The sequence below is a fragment of the Oncorhynchus clarkii genome, chromosome 10 (assembly GCF_045791955.1).
Source record: "Oncorhynchus clarkii lewisi isolate Uvic-CL-2024 chromosome 10, UVic_Ocla_1.0, whole genome shotgun sequence".
In the NCBI taxonomy this organism is placed as follows: domain Eukaryota; kingdom Metazoa; phylum Chordata; class Actinopteri; order Salmoniformes; family Salmonidae; genus Oncorhynchus; species Oncorhynchus clarkii.
The window spans coordinates 50772863-50794664 of record NC_092156.1 but is presented as its reverse complement, the minus strand read 5'-3'; the positions used below and the strand labels follow the sequence as shown (position 1 = coordinate 50794664).

At 39.6% G+C, this 21802-nt stretch overlaps 1 protein-coding gene across 2 annotated transcripts in view; it reads left to right on the top strand.

The window, feature by feature from the left end:
* LOC139418734 (carotenoid-cleaving dioxygenase, mitochondrial-like) overlaps nucleotides 1-21802 on the top strand; it is a 101328-nt gene that overhangs the window by 40762 nt on the left and 38764 nt on the right. Inside the window, exons 6-8 of one of the 2 annotated variants that reach the window (XM_071168400.1) lie at nucleotides 10722-10850; nucleotides 17212-17372; nucleotides 20602-20769. In XM_071168400.1, coding sequence (XP_071024501.1) covers nucleotides 10722-10850; nucleotides 17212-17372; nucleotides 20602-20769 — 458 coding nt within the window. The remainder of the gene's footprint in view (nucleotides 1-10721; nucleotides 10851-17211; nucleotides 17373-20601; nucleotides 20770-21802) is intronic. The other variant, XM_071168401.1, reaches the window with a different exon arrangement.

Genomic DNA, 21802 nt, shown 5'->3' with positions numbered 1-21802 from the left:
TGGGCATTCTATGTTTGTATGCCTAGGTTTTTGTATTTCTATGTTTCGGCTGGGTATGGTTCTCAATCAGGAACAGCTGTCTTTCGTTGTCTCTGATTGGGAATCATACTTAGGTAGCCTGTGTTGCCATCTTAGTTTGTGGGTAGTTCATTTATGTTTAGTGTTATTCACCTTGCAGGACTGTTTCGGGTTTCCTTTTTGTTGTTTTGTTTATTCAGTGTTCAGTGCAATTATTAAAGATGACCCTGCTGCATTTTGGTCCGATGATTCCTCTTCTTCCGATGAAATCCGATGAAACAAACCGATGAAACAAACGGGTGTGATCATTCTACAGTGGTCCCTGCAGTGTACACTCAAACCGGTGTGATTTATTTTAGAACGTCCAGTTTCGATTAATGCAACAGACAGCATTTGAGCTGGCCACACTGTTTTTTCACATAAACATTTGGCACAAACACAGTCCTTACAAAGTTATGCCCTGAATGTGAAGTGTTAATTTTCAGATGCAATGTTCAGACATTCACAGAAGTAACTACAGCATAACACAATCATCCAAACCGGAAAATGTAGGCTGTGTTTGTCCTACCACCTACTGAGGAAAAATTGATGTAACACAAGCGATCATATTTACTCTCGGCTGACAGAAACTACAATATGAACTAGCTAACAACAATTAGTATTTAAAATCACATCACGAGTGAGCTCACCATTGATCAAAATAATTCAGTTAAACACTTTCTAGAAATCGAAAGCTATCCGAAGATGGGAAGTTTGTGCTTGCCGCCATGTTTGTTTTTTCACTTCAACCAAAGATAATAAGAGGAGACAAGATTAGTTTGGTCTGTTTGCAGTATGCATGTTGAAGGGGGTGTGTTGCCTACCTTCATTCCCATCCCATCATTCACTTCCAGAAGTATACTCTGAACCCTCCCTCACCACATTTTGTTATAAAATCTTTGTGCGACAAACGTTTACGTGAAACCCAGAATGCATTGTATGTCAACAAACATGGCTCCACACATAGCTGGTATTAGCTTAGCTCATCAGTGCAACATTCAAAAAAATATTTGACATTACAATCTATGCAAGAATCAGAATGCATGATTCATAACCAGGACTTGAAAACATATGAATAAAACAGGAAAACAATAAATAATTACCACAGAAAGAATTTTCTGATAGCGATTTATTAATAGAAGTGCGTGCCAGAAGACAATCACCTAACCTGACTCCCACTCTGAGCCATTCAGAGCTGTTGTTAATGTAAGGTTGAAGTCGGAAGTTTACACTTAGATTGGAGAAATTAAAACTTGTTTTTAAACCACTTCACAAAAATCTTGTTAACAGACTATAGTTTTTGCAAGTCGGTTACGACATCTACTTTGTGCATGACACACGTCATTTTTCCAACAATTGTTTACAGACAGATTATTTCACTTAATACTGTATTACAATCTCAGTTGGTCAAAAGTTTACATACACTAAGTTGACTATGCTTTTAAACAGCTTGGAAAATTCCAGAAAATGATGTCAGAAGCTTCTAAAGCCATGACAGGCTTATTGACATCATTTGAGTCAATTGGAGGTGTACCTGTGGATGTATTTCAAGGCCTATCTTCAAACGCAGTGCCTCTTTGCTTGACATCATGGGAAAATCAAAAGAAATCAGCCAAGACCTCAGAAAAAAATTGTAGACCTCCACAAGTCTGGTTCATGCTTGGGAGCAATTTCCAAATGCCTGAAGGTACCACGTTTATCTGTTCATCTATACAAACAATAGTACACAAGTATAAACACCCTGGCACCACGCAGCTGTCACACCGCTCAGGAAGGAGACACATTCTGTCTACTAGAGATGAATGCACTTTGGTGCCAAAAGTGCAAACCAATCCCAGAACAACAGCAAATAACCTTGTGAAGATACTGGAGGAAAAGGGTACAAAAGGTATTTATATCCACGGTAAAAATTTGTCCTATATCGACTTAAAAGGTCGCTCTGCGAGGAAGAAGCCACTGCTCCAAAACTGCCATAAAAAAGCCAGACTACGGTTTACAACTGCACATGGGGACAAAGATTGTACTTTTTGCAGAAATGTCCTCTGGTCTGATGAAACAAAAATATAATTGTTTGGTCTTAATGACCATCGCTATGTTTGGAGTAAAAAAGTGGAGGCGTGCAAGCCGAAGAACACCATCCCAACCGTGAAGCACGGGAGTGGCAGCATCATGTTGGGTCTTGGGTCTTCCAAATGGACCATGACCCCAAGCATACTTCCCAAGTTGTGGTAAAATGGCTTATGGACAACAAAGTCAAGGTATTGAAGTGGCCATCACAATGCCCTGACCTCAATCCCATAGAAAATGTGTGGGCAGAACTGAAAATGTGTGTGCGAGCAAGGAGGCCAACAGACCTGACTCAGTTACACCAGCTCTGTCAGGAGGAATGGGCCGAAATTCACCCAACTTATTGTCAGAAGCTTTTGGAAGGCTTACCAAATTGTTTGACCCAAGTTAAACAATTTAAAGACAATGCTACCAAATACTAATTGAGTGTATCTAAACTTCTGACCCACTGGGAATGTGATGAAATAAAAGCTGAAATAAATCATTATCATCATATTATTATATTATTCTGACATTTCACATTCTTAAAATAAAGTGGTGTTCCTAACTGACCTGAAACAGTGAATTTTTACTAGGATTAAATGTCAGGAATTGTTAAAAACTGAGTTTAAATGTATTTGGCTAAGGTGTATGTAAACTTCTGACTAAAACTGTATAGCTCTTCTTCACATTTGGCTGAGAAATCGCCCGGAAATTTCAGTCACGAAAACACTGAAAAATATAAAAAATTAGCTCCATAATATCGACAGAAACATGGCAAACGTTGTTTATAATCAATCCTCAAGGTGTTTTTCAAATATCTATTCGATAATATATCCACCGGGACAATTCGTTTTTCAGTAGGACCGATTGGAATAATGGCTACCTCTATATTTTACGCGAGAATCTCTCTGGGAGCATCAGGTGACCACTTGCGCAATGTAGCCGCTTAGGGGTATTCTTCAACATAAATGCATAAAACTACGGGGAATACGGAAAAAAAGTAATCTGGTTGATAGCCCATTCACTGCTCAATAGCGACGCATTGGAACGCAGTGCTTTCAAAACATGAGGCACTTCCGGATTGGATTTTTCTCAGGCTTTCGCCTGCAACATCAGTTCTGTTATACTCACAGACAATATTTTTACAGTTTCGGATACTTTAGAGTGTTTTCTATCCTAAACTGTCAATTATATGCATATTCTAGCATCTTGCCCTGACAAAATATCCCGTTTACTACGGGCATGTTATTTTTCCAAAAATGAAAATACTGCCCCCTAGTCATAAGCATCTCCAATCCAAAATTACATCTAGAATTGGCTCCCTATATTGCAGCAAAGTATCCTTCACTCATGCTGCCAAACATGCCCTCGTAAAACTGACCATCCTACCGATCCTGACTTCGGTGGTGTCATCTATAAAATAGCCTCCTACTCTACTCAACAAACTGGATGCAGTCTATCACAGTGCCATCTGTTTTGTCACCAAAGCCCCATACACTACCCACCATTGCGACCTGTACGCTCTCGTTGGTTGGCCCTCGCTTCATACTATTCGCCAAACCCACTGGCTCCAGGTTATCTACAAGTCTCTGCTAGGTAAAGCCCCGCCTTATCTCAGCTCACTGGTCACCATAGCAGCACCCACTCGTAGCACGCGCTCCAGCAGCAATATCTCACTGGTCACCCCCAAAGCCAATTCCTCCTTTGGTCGTCTTTCCTTCCAGTTCTCTGCTGCCAATGACTGGAACGAACTGGAAAGTTCTCTGAAGCTGGAGACTCATATCTCCCTCGCTAGCTTTAAGCACCAGCTGTCAGAGCCTATTTATTGCCTTAACTCTACTTATCTTACCTCATTTGCACTCACTGCATATAGACATTCTGTTCTCTTTTGTTCTACTGTATTACTGACTATGTTTTGTTTATTCCATGTGTAACTCTGTATTGTTGTATGTGTCGAATTGCTATGCTTTATATTGGCCAGGTCGCAGTTGCAAATGACAACTTGGTCTCAACTAGCCTACCTGGTTAAATAAGGTGAAATAAAAATTTAAGGTAAACAAATTTGCATCCATCCTCCTCTACTTCACAAGTCTGACTAAATCTGCCACTGTCAGAAACTATTGAAACCCAGTACAGTAACACTAGTGTAGTACCCCGTATTATCGGCATATTCAACAGCGCTTAAGAAATACATTACCTTCAACAGTGTTACCTGGTGATCAAGCAATCAATGTTTTGTGATTATTGGTGTCGTAAAAATGTTAGCTAACGGGTTAGCAATTAGTATGTTTGACATTTCAGTGGAACTACTATTACTATCAGCTCTTTGATAAGCGGTTCAGCAAAAAATATACGTCCCGTATTGTCGGCATACTTTCCCCAGTTTTGGGCCACCTTAGTATTTTGTTCAATTACAAGGTATATCCATTTAATTGTGTTCAAAACAGAGACACCACCCTCGTATCCGAAGTGTTTACTAGACAGTTGACTAGTTGGCTAGCCTTCCAATATCAAAAAATACATGCCTGTCAACTTTTCATTGCGTAGCCCGGTACGCCATCCTGTAGACAATTAAAAATGGTTCTTCACCAACATCATCTTCAGTGTTGTAACCAAATAATGTCTCATTATTTGTTTTACAGATTAATCTTATGTTTTGAGAAAGTAAACAACAGTTTAATACTAACATATGAGTATGAATAATTTAGGTAAAAAGTTGGATTTGAAATTATGTGTAGTCTATCGCACATTCAAATTTGACAATATACAGCGTGTCTCACAACATGTGTACAGTGCCTTGCGAAAGTATTCGGCCCCCTTGAACTTTGCGACCTTTTGCCACATTTCAGGCTTCAAACATAAAGATATAAAACTGTATTTGTTTGTGAAGAATCAACAACAAATGGGACACAATCATGAAGTGGAACGACATTTATTGGATATTTCAAACTTTTTTAACAAATCAAAAACTGAAAAATTGGGCGTGCAAAATTATTCAGCCCCCTTAAGTTAATACTTTGTAGCGCCACCATTTGCTGCGATTACAGCTGTAAGTCGCTTGGGGTATGTCTCTATCAGTTTTGCACATCGAGAGACTGAAATTTTTTCCCATTCCTCCTTGCAAAACAGCTCGAGCTCAGTGAGGTTGGATGGAGAGCATTTGTGAACAGCAGTTTTCAGTTCTTTCCACAGATTCTCGATTGGATTCAGGTCTGGACTTTGACTTGGCCATTCTGACACCTGGATATGTTTATTTTTGAACAATTCCATTGTAGATTTTGCTTTATGTTTTGGATCATTGTCTTGTTGGAAGACAAATCTCTGTCGCAGACTCAATCCGGTTTTCTTCCAGAATGGTCCTGTATTTGGCTCCATCCATCTTCCCATCAATTTTAACCATCTTCCCTGTCCCTGCTGAAGAAAAGCAGCCCCAAACCATGATGCTGCCAACACCATGTTTGACAGTGGGGATGGTGTGTTCAGCTGTGTTGCTTTTACGCCAAACATAACGTTTTGAATTGTTGCCAAAAAGTTCAATTTTGGTTTCATCTGACCAGAGCACCTTCTTCCACATGTTTGGTGTGTCTCCCAGGTGGCTTGTGGCAAACTTTAAACAACACTTTTTGTGGATATCTTTAAGAAATGGCTTTCTTCTTGCCACTCTTCCATAAAGGCCAGATTTGTGCAATATACGACTGATTTTTGTCCTATGGACAGAGTCTCCCACCTCAGCTGTAGATCTCTGCAGTTCATCCAAAGTGATCATGGGCCTCTTGGCTGCATCTCTGATCAGTCTTCTCCTTGTATGATCTGAAAGTTTAGAGGGACGGCCAGGTCTTGGTAGATTTGCAGTGGTCTGATACTCCTTCCATTTCAATATTATCGCTTGCACAGTGCTCCTTGGGATGTTTAAAGCTTGGGAAATCTTTTTGTATCCAAATCCGGCTTTAAACTTCTTCACAACAGTATCTCGGACCTGCCTGGTGTGTTCCTTGTTCTTCATGATGCTCTCTGCGCTTTTAACGGACCTCTGAGACTATCACAGTGCAGGTGCATTTATACGGAGACTTGATTACACACAGGTGGATTGTATTTATCATCATTAGTCATTTAGGTCAACATTGGATCATTCAGAGATCCTCACTGAACTTCTGGAGAGAGTTTGCTGCACTGAAAGTAAAGGGGCTGAATAATTTTGCACGCCCAATTTTTCAGTTTTTGATTTGTTAAAAAAGTTTGAAATATCCAATAAATGTCGTTCCACTTCATGATTGTGTCCCACTTGTTGTTGATTCTTCACAAAAAAATACAGTTTTATATCTTTATGTTTGAAGCCTGAAATGTGGCAAAAGGTCGCAAAGTTCAAGGGGGCCGAATACTTTCGCAAGGCACTGTATGTATATATATCTATAACTTTTTTGAAAACTCTCATAACCTAATTTAATTTACATAAATGCAATGAAAATCGGTGTTCAGCTATTTTAGAAGGGTGTTTTTAGTCGCAAAACGTACTGGTATTTTCCAGTCCAATTAAATGTTGAGCTCGAGGTGATTTAATCCTCCAACCGTTAGAGAGTGTCCGAAGTTAGGGGTGTCCGATGTTGGGGGAAAATTTGCTAACTCAATCAATCACCATGCAAGCATGATATAAGCCTGACAAATTAACCCAGATAGAGAATAAGTCAATACTAGCTAATGTGACTTATCTAGCCAGCTAACATTAGCTAACGAGTGAAACAGTGTCTGACAGTCCAGACAAAGTGTCAGACTTAGCTAGCGAAGTAGCTAGATAGCTAACTTTAGCTAGCCACACTTACAGACACTGACATAGTTAGCTAGCTAGCTAGTAAACATCAACAAAACATTTACATTTAGTTATATTCCGTGACAACTCTTCAGTAGACTAGCGTTGTGACCTTGGTCGTGAAGCTAACGTTAGTGTAACCGGTGCTGTGTTGTGTGTGATTGATTGAGACTATAGACTTTGGATTTTGGAGATTAGGTTGTTTTAATGAATCAGAAGTCTCTCTCTGCATCCTAAAGAAAAGACAAAACATTTGTAGAGCACAAATATGTTCTGCCAATTGTCACCTCTTTCTATAACATAGACGCACAATACAAAGGACTGGGATCAGTCGAGGAACTAGACATTGTCCCCACATACAATACCTTAGCTAGCTAGTAACCACATTTGAATTCAGAATTCTCCTCTATATGTAGGAGGTTCCTTCACATCTGATTCAATGATGAACTTCATTTTACTGAGGTCTACATATTGTGATGATCCTGCTAACTCTGAGTGATGATCTTCTCTGTAATTACTGGTGGCTCATGAGTGCTGGACCTGCCACTTTTATATTTCTTCCCTAATGGAGCTCCCTATTTCCTGGGCTAGCTGAGTGACCAGCTCAGCTAAACCATCGTCAAGGGCTTTGATTAAGACTATATGAAGGGCTTTCATCAGATTTGTTTGTGGAGCAAAACATGGGGTGGACCTACAGTGGTTCCTCCTTTAAAAGTTTGAGTTTACACCGCGGGACTCAGAGGTATCCAGCGTCATGGCTTCATTGCTCCAGACCACCACAGGGGGAGGTAAAGCACCCATTATGCATTTGGGTGCCAAGGTTTTTATATGACAAATAATATTGAATGAATTTGACGCGGAGCCACCCCTACCTGGTGACTTTCTTCAGCAAATATGGCTGACAAAACATTACGGGGAGGCAAATGTAAGTAGTTATAATGTCATAATGAGTCAAGCAGAAAATGTACAATTGAGAGGAATCTGTTAGTTAACGTAGAGACAAACGATTGTGCATATTTTTGTGTCATTAAGTTAATTTATGAAAATCGCTATTTCGAAGTTTTTTTTCTGTCGTATCCAATACCAGGTGTATCAAACTCCATTGTGTGAATGATGCTGTCTGCATGTATGTATTAAAATTGTAGAATTCAACAGTGTTTACAACTCCTGATCCTGGTACATCAAGGATTACACATTGTAACTATGCAATAGACTAGAAACATGATTTTGTGATTCATATATAAAGAATAAAAAATAGTACATCCTGCAAGCACGCCCACAAGCGTGCTGAATGACTCATGGAAGAGAGCGAGGAATGAGATGGGACTAACAATCCAGGCTATTTGCTCTGAGACCGGTCTTGAGATGTTGCTTCAATATATGCAATATATAGCCACATCATTTTTCTTTCTCGTTATTCCATCTATTTTGTAAAGTGCACCAGTCCCTCCTGCAGAAAAGCACTCCCACAATATGATGCTGCCAACCACGTGCTTCACGTTTGTGATGGTGTTCTTGGGTTTGCAAGCATTCCCCTTTTTTCTCAAAACATAAATATGGTCATTATGACCAAACAGTTCTATTTTTGTTTCATCAGACCAGAGGACATTTCTCCAAAAGGAATGATATTTGTCCCCATGTTCAGTTGCAAACTGTAGTCTGCCTTTTTTTTATGGCGGTTTTGGAGTAGTTGCTTCTTCCTTGCTGAAGGCCTTTCAGGTTATGTCGATATAAGACTTGTTTGACTGTAGATATAGATACTTTTGTACCTGTTTCCTCCAGCCTGTTCACAATGTCCTTTGCTGTTATTCTGGGATTGATTTGCACATCTCTAGGAGACAAAACTTCCTCTCCTTCCTGAGCGGTATGATGGCTGCATGGTCCCATGGTGTTTATTCTTGCGTACTATTGTTTGTACAGATGAACGTGGTACATTCAGGAGTTTGGAAATTTCTCCCAAGGATGAACCAGACTTATGGAGGTCTACAGTTTTTTTTCTGAGATCTTGGCTGATTTCTTTTGATTTTCCGATGATGTCAAGCAAAGAGGCACTGAGTTTGAAGGTAGGCCTTGAAATACATCCACAGGTACACCTCCACTTGGCTCAAATGATGTCAATTGGCCTATCAGAAGCTTCTAAAGGCATGACATCATTTTCTGTAATTTTCCAAGCTGTTTAAAGGCACAGTCAACTTAGTGTATGTAAACTTCTGACCCACTAGAATTGTGATACAGTGAATTTTAAGTGAAATAATCTCTGTAAACAATTGTTGGAAAAAATACTTGTGTCATGCAAAGTAGATGTCCTAACCGACTTGCCAAAACTATAGTTTGTTAACAAGAAATGTGTGGAGTGGAAAAATTATTTTTAATGACTCCAACCTAAGTGTATGTAAACTTCAGACTTGAACTGTACATACACATCCATAATAACTATCAATAATGACATTTAAATTAAACAAAATCAGCCTGCTTTTCTAACAACATTCTAATCAGATCCATATACAGGCTCAGAAGGATCCTGTGAGGGTGGGACATTTTCTGGCGACAGTTGTCCTTGCAGTGCTTCTGCCATGTCTTGTAGTTTTGGAGGCCCAATAACTTCTTGGCTGAAGATATAATGATGTGCAGCTTCTTGGACTTCTTGGACACTTGTGTAATGCAAAAAAATCCACCTTCTTCGCAATAAATGTGTCCAGACGTATAACATTTGCAACTGGTTGCGGTGCATCCACCGCCATATCTTCTTCAGCACTGTGGCCTCTTTCTCCTTCAACTCAAGTCTCTTCATCGCCTCCAACTCTCTTCACCGCCTGATGTGTTCACCGGAAACGGCTTCTGGTAAACCTGGTGGCAGTAAATGTTGTTGCCACAGGTTTGCTACAGATACAAATATAATCTTGAGAGAATTGTCTGCCAGAAAAAGATCACTGGTGAACTGTTTGCAACTAGAGGGAATAAATATTATAGTTGCAAAAGGTTTGCTGCAGATTCACGACTAGTGGCAAGTTGGGAAGTTGTGGGAAGTTTCCAGCAACAAATACATTTTTGTGAAGGAGCTACTAAATGTTGCTTGATTTTTTTCTTTGATTTTTTTTTTGCACTGGTGCTCCCAAATAAAAATTCCAGGTAGCACAGCAAAATATTTAGGAGCATATGCAACCAAAATGGTAGCACTGTAGAGCCGTGATTGGTTTTTCATCAAGCTCAATGTAAGGGGCCCTTCACCACTTCTTAACTTTGACAACCTAGGAGGTCATTTTCTTAGAACCTTTTATTCCGTATGTAGACACTGGTATGGTGCAGGAGACATAAAATGTTGAAGTGTCCCTTCAATGAAAATATTGTATTATACATACGGCACCTTAAACCTCATATTGCACCTTAAACCTCAGTGTGACGAGACAGAATTAAGTGTGGATTTAAACCGGTAAGATATATTTTACAAGCTTTATTTACGCTTTGCCTATCTAAAATGGGTGAGGGGGTAACGATCTTCCTCAAACATACCAAGCTGTCATGACAACCCCATAGACAACAGTGGTTTTTGTGTTGAACAATGAGCACACTGGGTCTTAATTTCCGACAGCATATTATTTACTGTAATCTCTGTGAGATACTTATATACAAGTATTTCTTGTTTAAATACAAGTGTGTGTTTTACGTGACTGACACAATATCACAGGGTGACAGGTTGTGTGGAAAGTGTTCCTGTGAGTTTAGGTGATTATTTATTGCATACACCAGTGTTGTGACACAGTATTACAACACTGTGAGAGGTTGTGTACTAACTATGTCCCTGTCATTTTAGGTGCCTTGTATAACATAATCAAAGTGCCCCCTATGAAGAACAACCCTGAGGATACCCTGGAGGGGGCTAAAGTGCTGTGCTCTATTGTCCCTGCAGACAAGGCCAGGCCCTCCTACTACCACAGCTTCGGTAAACCTATCAAACACTTGCAATACCTATGCAATTAGAGCCAAAACAAAATCATTTCTGTGTCCCAAATAGCACCCTTGTCCCTTTATAGTGCACTTATGTTGACAAGAGCTGGTCAGAAGTAGTGCACTATATAAGGTATTGGTTGCAATTCGGGATGCAACCATTACTTACTGTCACTGTACGTCTCTATCATATCCGTATGATACATATCCATGTGCCCATATGATACATATCCATGTACCCTGACATTAGTGTCTCATTTTAACTTGTGAGGGGGGGGGGGGGGGGATGATGCTTAGAATTTTAGGATCCCGTTCAAAATTAAATAAAATATATTTAAAAAAAATAGGAATGCATTGAATAATACCTTCATAAATGGCAAAATGGACAGTCAAAAAATGTAAAATAAGAAACAAGGTTTTGAAGTGTCTGTCCTAAATCTAGGAGATGCAAAATAAAACTTTGTAAATATATGTATATATTTTTTGACACTTATTTAACCCCTCTTTTGGGGAAGACACAAAACTACCTTTATGCTCCACCGGTTGGTTACCTTCAGATGAGTTCCGTGACACTTATGGGGGTCGTAGTGCAAGACGAAGAAAACCATCATGTTCATGAGAATCTCCCCTTTCCACAGTGGGTTCCCATTAGTTTGTAGCCCAAATGGTCCAAACGTTTGCAAACAGAAGTTGGCACATCGACGGCACCGACTTCAGACATGCCCCCTGACACTTGTGTTCATGAGAGTCTCCTTTCCATAGAGTAGTCATAATAGGTTCTAGGTCAAACCGATCGGACGCTACAGACGTTTTCAGAATACTGATTTTCGGGGTGTCTCATGGTCTGACAAACACTGCTGTAGCTCAGCAGCCTTTCACTGGAAGTGCGAGTTTGGCGGATGTGGTGGATTGAGATGCATCCACTGCAACAACAAAAAATACAGTACCAATCAAAAATGTGGAATTTTCTACTCATATCTACTAACCACTTGTTTGGTTACTACATGATTCCATATGTGTTTTGTTATAGTTTGGATGACTTCACTATTATCTTAGAATGTGGAAAATAGTAAAAAATTAAGAAAAACCTTGGTGTGTTCAAATTTTTGACTGGTATTGTATCTCTCGTTTAAACTGACGGATTTTGATGGGGATTTATTTTGTTATGTAATTTAGATTGACATATCGACTCTAGGGGGGCCCTTAACACTTTGACCTGTATGATCACATATTTGTGATCATTGTTGTATGGTCCCTGCAGTGTACCATCACAAATATGTGATTGGAACAGCAGCAACAGAACTTATGACGCAAAAAACGCGACTTAACACCATTGTTGTCTGAACAGCATTTACATTTTTTTTGTACTGATTTAAAATAAAGGTATTAACCTTTATTACGCAGTTTTGTGAACTTCATCACCCAAGCATTACACGGAACACATCCACAGCCATGTTTGTTTATGTTTGACAAGTGAAAAACGTTCTAATCCCAGAATGCCATTTACTATAATGCCGCATTCAAAACAACTGAGAACTCAGATTTTTTTTTGCTCCAACTGGGAATAATTGATTTGAGTGGTCAACCAACTCGTAATTCCAACTCTGGAACTCAGACCTCTTTATAGAGCTCCGACTTTCCGACCTGAAGATCACTGATGTCATGATTTTACCTTCTATTTTTCAGAATTCCCAGTTGTGTTGAACGCGGCATAAGAGGCAAATAAACAAAGTCAAATATGGTCCATTGCCCAAAAAATATCCACTTACTTTGGTCACTTTCAGCAGCTGCATGTGAATGTTACGGTGTATACTAGAACCGGAGCACATGACTTGACAAGTTGTTTACAGTTTAAAATGTTACCGCCTCACAGATCATCGCACAAATACAAGCCCACTGCCTAGCCTAACCGTAGGGCGACCAGGGTTGCCAGATTTGGGTGAAAACATTTTATGGGTGTTTGTGGAGGGGTTAATTTCATTTGTGGGGAGGGGGGGTTCAAGTGCACGGGGGTGGAAATGGGGGGAGGTATCGTGGGGGGATATGATGGAGGAAATATTACTATGATGGGGAATTTATCAATAAATGGGGGGTCAGGAAAGGGGGTCTGAACTGGCAGCCCATGGTAATCATAGTTACGAAAAATATAACTCTTGATAGACACTGATAGCCATTGATTATAGAGATAATATCTGATTTCAAAAGGAAATGCCTCACTGAAGAGGAGATACGATAAATATTTTGTCATTCTGATGACGAATCTGGGTATGAGAGTGAGTCGGATCAATCAGATAGTGACGAGGAATATTTGCCCCCCCAACCTTCTGGACTATGAGCGTGAGATGTCTGAGGAAAATGGTGTCCACCTCTACCTTGCATGCAATAAGCATCCCTCACCTCCCCATGATGCTGGTGCTGCTGCCAATCTTATAGGCTGTGAGGGAGAAGAGGTTGAAGTTAAAGAGGATGGTCCCTGCTGCTAGAGATCCTGTCTCTTCACACCATCAGAGATAGACTTCAATGACACCCTGTCTGGCGTACAAAGCACCCTGCCAACCCCTTCAGAGTCAGAGTGTTTTAAACTGTTCCTTGATGAGGAATTGGTGGAGAGTGTGGTGCAGGAAACCAACAGTTTACCCATTATCATCTAACAGAAAAACCCAAGGCTCTCTTCAAATGAATCAAAATTCAGAATGCCTTTAGCCTATTAAATATGCATATTTGTTTGCAGGTATTCTCATGAACTGAAAGAGAAGACTGCCCCTAGTGTAGAAGGATTACACTACTATCAGTGTAATGTATACCTTCCTGGGCACAGTGCTGCTGATGGGGCTAATGAAAAGGGGCTCTGTGAGGGACTAATGAACCTCTGACCCCATGCTGCAGACCCATTTTTTTCCAACCTTTATCTACCAGGACCACTTCCTTGTTTTGCTGAGTGTGCTCCACTTTGAGAACAATGCCACTGCCAACCTTGCTGACCCCCATCACAAAATTTGGAACGTCCTGGGCAGGGTCACCAGGGCATTTAGAAGAGTGTTTGTGCCTCACAGTCCATTGATTAGTCTCTCATGGCTTGGAAAGAAAGACTTTCATTACGCCAATAAATCCCATCAAAGCCCCACAGATTTGGAGTCAAGTTCTTTGTTTTATGTGACCGTCAGATGGGATATGAACAGGACCTGATCATCTACAACTGCACCACCACAGATAAGCCATTTTGAGGGTCTTGGCATATCTGGATCAGCGGTGATCGCCATGCTGCAGCCTTCCTCAGAAAAGGGCACACTGTTTTTGTGGACAACTTGTACAGCAGCCCTACACTTTTACAGTAACTTTTGAGGGAGTACACAGAGGCCTGTGGCACAGTGAGATCCAACAGGAAGGGGATTCCACTATTCAAAAAGAAAATGAGCAAGGGGGAGGTGACGTTCCAAATGAACGGGGAGATGATGGCAGTGAAAGGGCATGACAAACACAATGTCCATGTTCTGTTCACTGTGCAGACCTCCAAAATGTCGAACACAGGAAAACTGAACTATGTCACCTGAGTGAGGAAAATTAAGCCAGACTGTGTCTTGGAGTACAACAAGAAGATGGGAGCAATTGACAAAGTGGACATGCAGAAGTGTTTTGTTGAGTGTGCCAGAATATACCTGTGCCAGAATGTATTTTTCCACCTAATAGACATAGCCCTACTCAACAACTACATTGTCCACTGGCAGGTCACAGAACAGGTGATTTCATAGCAGCTGTACAGGATAAACCTGATGCGGCAGCTCCTTGAGGACCACCACACTAATCGTTGTCTGTCTGCTGGGGGCCGGCCTGCCTCTGACAATCCTCTACGCCTCATTGAACACCACTTTCCTAGCTATGTCCCTCAGACCACCCTGCAAGGAAAAAGTACAAGGAGGCATTGCAAGGTCTGTCTAACATCAACCCGATGACAGAACAAAGGAAGTTGACCAAGTACATGTCTGAGCTATGTGACACAGCAGTTCCTTGCTTTGACGAGTACCACACCCTGAAGCACTACTAAGTGGAAAGTAGGCTTATAGTGGCTGATCAATTGTTGATTTATGCTGATATTTAAAAATGTTTCATTGGAAAATGTATTGCAATGTATGACTTGAGGTGTTTGACAGGGAGGATTGGGGAAATGTTCCCCAAAAAATAGATGTTTGTTTACCATTTACATATGTTTGTTTACCTGAACTGAAATATTTTATTGGACTCCTGTGTTCTATTTCTGAAATAAAACAGAACAGCAAAAGAATGCAATCAACAATTGTAAAATGTGTTGAAATGTATGACTTTATGCATTTGATGTGTAGTGGGTGAGAAATGGAGAAATGTTCTTTAAAAAAAGAAAAAAAAAAGATAGAAAAGTAACATATGGGTGTTTACTTTGTTTGACTCCTGGGCTCCATTTCTGAAATAAGACAGAAAAGGAAAAGTACGTAACCAACTTTTGTTATTCTTTGATTTGTAATGCATTCTCACAATTATGTTTTATCATTTTGCCAAATACAACAACCTTTAGCCTAACCTGTAGACTACTGTAGACTAAAGAGAATGATTTGAGTTGTTACATTACATCGAGTTGTCCTAAAAATATACTTTATAGTTAGTAATACTTGAAGTTTGTACAAATGTAACCACGTTTTCGAAGGAGAGTGATAACTGGTCCACCCACGTAACATTCAGCCCCAAAATGGCGCCAAAGCATAGACCTAGATAATCCTGTTTAGCACCATTGGGGGCGGCAGGGTAGCCTAGTGGTTAGAGCGTTGGACTAGTAACCGGAAGGTTGCAAGTTCAAACCCCCGAGCTGACAAGGTACAAATCTGTCGTTCTGCCACCCACTGACAAGGTACAAATCTGTCGTTCTGCCACCCACTGCCACCCACTGTTCTAGGCCGTTAATTGTAAATAAGAATTTGTTCTTAACTGACTTGCCTAGTAAAATAAAGGTAAAAAAAATATATATATATATTGTTTAATATATCACAACATCGCTTCCCTCATGCAAAGGTCTCTGCATACAATATAGCTGATTACATGCATGTACCATTCAATCTGATCACCCGCACAAACTATTTCACTTTGTTGTTTACATGACTTTCCACCACCCTGTTCTCATTATCCTCCGCCTCGACCAGGCTAAAACCTATCCAAGCCATAATACTCATCGCATTTGATGAAAAATATATTCCTTGCTTGGTGACAAGGCATGTCCAGTGGTGATAATTCGTTGACATGGTTACGAAATAAAGCCACTGCTGTAGATTAGTTTTTCCAGGGGAGAATAAATTAAATACAATTTTTTTTTATTAAAATGTTTTTAGGATCCCAGCGTTTCCCAGCCTTAACCATGGTCGGCATATGTAATATATGCTCATACCCTGCTCTCACTTTGTTTGTTCGCCACTATTGTATCAAATACACCAGATTTAGCGCCTCGGGCTTCCCGCCCTATCTTCACATGCGCAGCCCCTCAGACAGGCTAATACTAGAGCCTCTTTCAGATGATAATACATGTAATATAGATGATAATAATTTTAAACTAGGTGGTTCGAGCCCTAAATGCTGATTGACTGACAGCCATGGTATATCAGACCGTACACCACGGGTATGACTTAACATTTATTTGTACTGCTCTAATTACGTTGGTAACCAGTTTATAATAGTAATAAGACATCTTTGGGGTTTGTGGTATTTTGGCCAATTAACCACGGCTAAGGGCTGTGTCCAGGCACTCCGTAATGTGTTGTGCCTAAGAACAGCCCTTAGCCGTGGTATATTGGACATATACCACACCCCATTGTGCCTTATTGCTTAATTATACAATTATCAATAATACTATACAGTAGATACTCGCTGCTACTACTATAGGAAGAAAGTTTTATTAACGCCTCATATGAAGTAGACATTGTGGTGTCGATACAATGAGGAGTGTAGAGAATAGTGTCAAAATGCAACAATCTAATTCTAGAACAGCAGCATAGAATTATGGAAATGCGTGCAAAAATAACTCACGATGTAAGGCCCGTTATTAATATTTAGAACTTAAGCGTTAAAAGGTTAACTCTCCCTGTACCCATGTACACACAATCTCACAAATCACTACACAACCGTATCTCAGCAATGACAATCATTGTAAAAATGCCTTGTGTGTTTACAGGTATATGTACTTTATCTCGTCCTCTCTTTCTGAAGCAAAAAAAAATAAATCTATGAAAGTCAATTCAGGAAGTGATTTGAATAGAAAAATGGATAAATCTTCAATTCAAATTGATCCCAACCCTGATAAAAACAATGTATGTGACATATATTTTCCCTTTTTCCTGTAGCAATGTCGGAGAACTATGTCGTGTTCATAGAGCAGCCTATCAAGATGGACCTACTGAAGATTGTCACAGCTAAACTGAGGGGAAAGGGAATCAGTGAGGGGGTCTACTGGGACCCCAAACAAGATACTGTCTTTCACCTGGTAGACAAACACACGGGACAGGTGAGAGGTGGACAGGACACGGCTTTTAAAGGCCTTTATGATGCAAATAAATAACTAACGTGGTTCTATTACGAAGCCCTGAAGCCCAAAGCAACAAAAAAATACAAATGTAGAGTTTGAATTCTCTCGTTTGAACATCTTAGTATCTCGTTTGAAACGACTTAGTATCTCATTTGAACGACTTAGTTAAAAAAAAGCCTACAAATAATGTCACAATTCATAAGTCGGTTCAACTACTTATCACATTTGAACAACTTAATTGTTCTTTTGTCTAATTAGGCCTCATTCGTTATGCAGCTTGTCAGACTGTGCAAAGTTGCTGCAACCATTCATTTACTGATTCCATCCATTTGATATGATTATTTATTGTGTTTTTTAATAGCCTAAAGCAGGGCTGCTTTTGAATGCCAGAGCATGTAAGTGGGTGAGTGTGGAGTGAGGAGCAGAGCATAAATCGAGCATTTAAAAAAAAATTGTCTGCCTTCTCTCCCGCTCCACTTTTGCTCTAGTAAAGTTCATCTATAAGCTCTGGTCGTGCTCTGCCTAGCTATTTTCCTTTCCGTTCCTCACTATTATTTTTCTTACTGTGACCCCACCCACAGTAGCATATATCTAGTTTATATTCTACTTTCTAAAAGTAGGATATGTAGTTTCAATTTTGAAGGACTTCAAATGTATTAACAGATATTTTAGGTTGGCAATTCATAGGCTACTTTTTTAAATTATTGGAATAAAAACAATATAAATAAATGTAATTAAGCTAAAATATCAGAAACAAATCAGTATTAGCCAGTATTAGCTTCTTTTCATAAATAAAAGTGAATAAATATTCTCAAACTGCAGCGGTCAAATGAATTGCGCACCCCCGTGTGTGGATTCTATTTCTCCACATAAAATCATATTTCCTACAGCGTTTTTTACAATTTGATTGGAGAAAGAAAAACAAAAAAATATACATTTTACAGTAGCCCATCTAAAACATGTTAATACATTTCATGTCCTTCATAATAGAAACTATCCTAATGTTACAGTAGAAAGTAGAATATCAACAAGATATACACTAGGCAATTGTGGGTGGGGTCACATTAATTAAAAGTACAGTGATAAAGGAAATAAAAAATGCTTGGCAGAGCATGCCCAGAGCTTGTGGCTGAGCAGCACCGGAGTGAAATTGGAGCAGGAGAGAAGGCTGACACCATTTTTAAATCTGCTTGAATTATGCTCTGCTCGTCTCTACACACTTGTCCACTTGCATGCTCTGGTGTTCAAAAGCAGCCCTGCTTTAGGTTATCAAAGAACTGTCAATGAATAATCATTTCAATGGATGGAATCAGTGAATGAATGGCTGCATCAACAATTACACGGTCTAGCTGTGACAAGCTGCATAACAAATTAGACCTAATTAGACAAAGGAACGATTACAGTACTGTGAAAAAGTATTTTCTCCCTTTCTAATTTTCTCTTCTTTTGCATATTTTTGAAAATGAATGTCATCAGTTCTTCAACCAAAACCTGATATTAGATTAAGGGAACCTGAGTGAACAAATAACACAACATACTTCTTTAATTTATTTAATTAAAAAAAGTTATGCAACACCCAATGCCCCTATTTGAAAAATAATTCCCCCCTTACACTCAATCACACTACCACCACCATGCTTGACCGTTGTTGTAAGGTTCTTACTGTGGAGTGTAGTGTTTGGTTTTTGCCAGGCATAATGGGACCCATGACATCCAAAAATGTCTACTTTTGTCTCATCTGTCCATAGAACATTATTCCAAGAGTCTGGATGATCATCCAGGTGCATCCTGGCAAACTTTGGTAAACTTTTTGGATGAGATCGGTCCCATTATGTATGGCGAAAACCAAACAAGAATCTCATACCAACGGTCAAGCATGGTGCTGATAGTGTGATGGTTTGGGGATGCTTTGCTGCCTCAGGACCTGGACAACTTGCCTTAATAAAAGGAATCATGAATTCAGCTCTGTATCAGATCATTCTACAGGAGAATGGCAGGCCATTCATCTGTGAGCTGAAGCACAGCTGGATGATGCAGCAATCAAGACACAATCAAGTCGACATGAAAATGGTTAAAAAGCAACACATTTTGGAATGGCCCAGTCATTAGTCCAGACCTAATACCAATTGGATGTGGCAGTACTTGAAATGAGCAGTTCATGCTTGAAAACACACACATGCCACTGAGTTAAAGGAGTTCCGCATGCAAGAGTGGAATTTCTCCACAGCGTTGTGAGAGACTGATCTCTTGTAGGGGTGGCAGGTAGCCTCTTGGTTAGAGCATTGGACTAGCAACCAAAAGGCTGCTAGATCGAGTCTCTGAGCTGACAAGGTAAAAATCTGCTGTTCTGTCCCTGAACAAGGCAGTTAACACACTGTTCCCAGGCCGTCATTGTAAATAAGAAATTGTTCTTAACTGACTTGCCTGGTTAAATAAAATAAAATAAAAATCTACAACTACATTCCAACTAAAGGTGGCACAACCAGTTATTGAGTGTAAGGGGCAATTACTTATTCACACAGGGCAATTGGGTGTTGCATAAAAAAAGCATCCATTCTTTTTTGTTGTTATTTGTAAACTCAGGTTCCCATTATCTAATATATGGTTTTGGTTGAAGATCTGATAACATTCAGTATCAAACACATGCAAAAATAGAGAAAATCAGAAAGAGAGCAAATACTTTTTCACAGCACTGTAAGTCGCTCAAACAAGATAATAAGTAATTCAAACAACTTAGTATCTAGTTTGATTGACTGGTTTGAACGACTTGAACGACATTTGAACAACTTTGAATGACATTTGTATTTGTACTAAGTAGTTCAAATGAGATACTAAGTCATTTGAATGAGACACTAAGTCGTTCAAACAAGATACAAAGACGTTCAAACAAGATAATTCCAAGAGTCTGCATTTATTGCTTCACTGTATGGGAAGTACAAAAGCGCTAATCTTTGATACTGTATCATAACTTGTCTAATCTATTATAAAAGTAGCACATATAGCAGTCATGTTCACTAGTGAGTAATAGTAACTAAGCTACTTACTAAATTGCTAAATGACCAGTAAATTATCTATTTATTTTTATCAAACTTTGTTTCTATTATCTCCTCTAGACCAACTCAGTGAAGTAATTTGTCTTGCTTTCTCTCCTCTGTCTCCACCAGACCAGCTCAGTAATGTTTGTCCCTCTTTCATCTGTCTCATCTAGATCAGCTCAGTAAAGTTCCACACCAAGGCTCTGTCAGTGTTCCACCAGATCAATGCTTATGAGGAGGACGGCTTCCTGATGCTGGACATGTGTTGCTCTGATAATGGAGAGGCAATCAACAACTACCTCATCCAGAACCTACGCAAGTCAGGGGAGGCTCTCGATCAGGTCAGCATGGAAATACAGTGCCTTAAGAAAGTATTCACATCCCTTGACTTTTTCCACATTTTACAGCCTGGATTAAATTGAGATCCTTTGTTACAATACCCCATAATGTCAAAGTGGATTTAATTTTATATATATATTTTTTTTACAAATTAATTAAAAATGTAAAGGTGAAATGTCTTCAGTCAACAAGTATTCAACACCTTTGTTATGGCAAGCATAAAAAGTTGGAGTAAAGTCACAAAATAAGATGAATGGACTGTGCAAGAAGGGCACCTATTGTGTAAGGGGTGCGTATCTGGTGGCAGGGAAGTCAGACGCAGGACGGCAGAACTGGGTAATAACCGGAGCAGTTTAATTAATATACAAAACCAACGGCATCCAGAATAACAAAATATGGGTACAAAACCCGTCGCACACCAGTCACAATGTGCACAAGCACTTACAACAAAGGGCACCTATTGGTAGATGGGAAGGGCACCTATTGGTAGATGGGTAAACATGTAAAACATGTAACGTAAAAAAAGCATACTTTGAATATCCCTTTGAACGTGATGAAATTATTAATTGCACTTTAGATGGAGTATCAAGTATAAATACTTGGGTGAAGTTTTTTCTCTCGCCTGAGTAGCCTCATTTCACTGGCAAAAATAATATTAAACCATCTAGTGTAGCTGACCATATAATACGTTCCCTGGGTGCCCAGCGAAATAACAACACAATGTCAAATTGTCACAATTGTCTAAATGAGCGGACCAAGGCATAGAGTTCCACATCTTTATTTAAATGAAACTCACAAAAAAAAACAATAAATAGCAAACAAAACGTGACGTCTGGAGTGCTCACAGGCACTTCACAAAAACAGGATCCCACAAACAACAGGTGGGAAAAAAGGCTGCCTAAATATAATCCCCAATCAGAGACAACGAAAGACTCTGATTGGGAACCATACCAGGCCAACATAGAAATACAAAAAACTAGAGTACCCACCCTAGTCACACCCTGACCTAACCAAAATAGAGAATAAAAAGGCTCT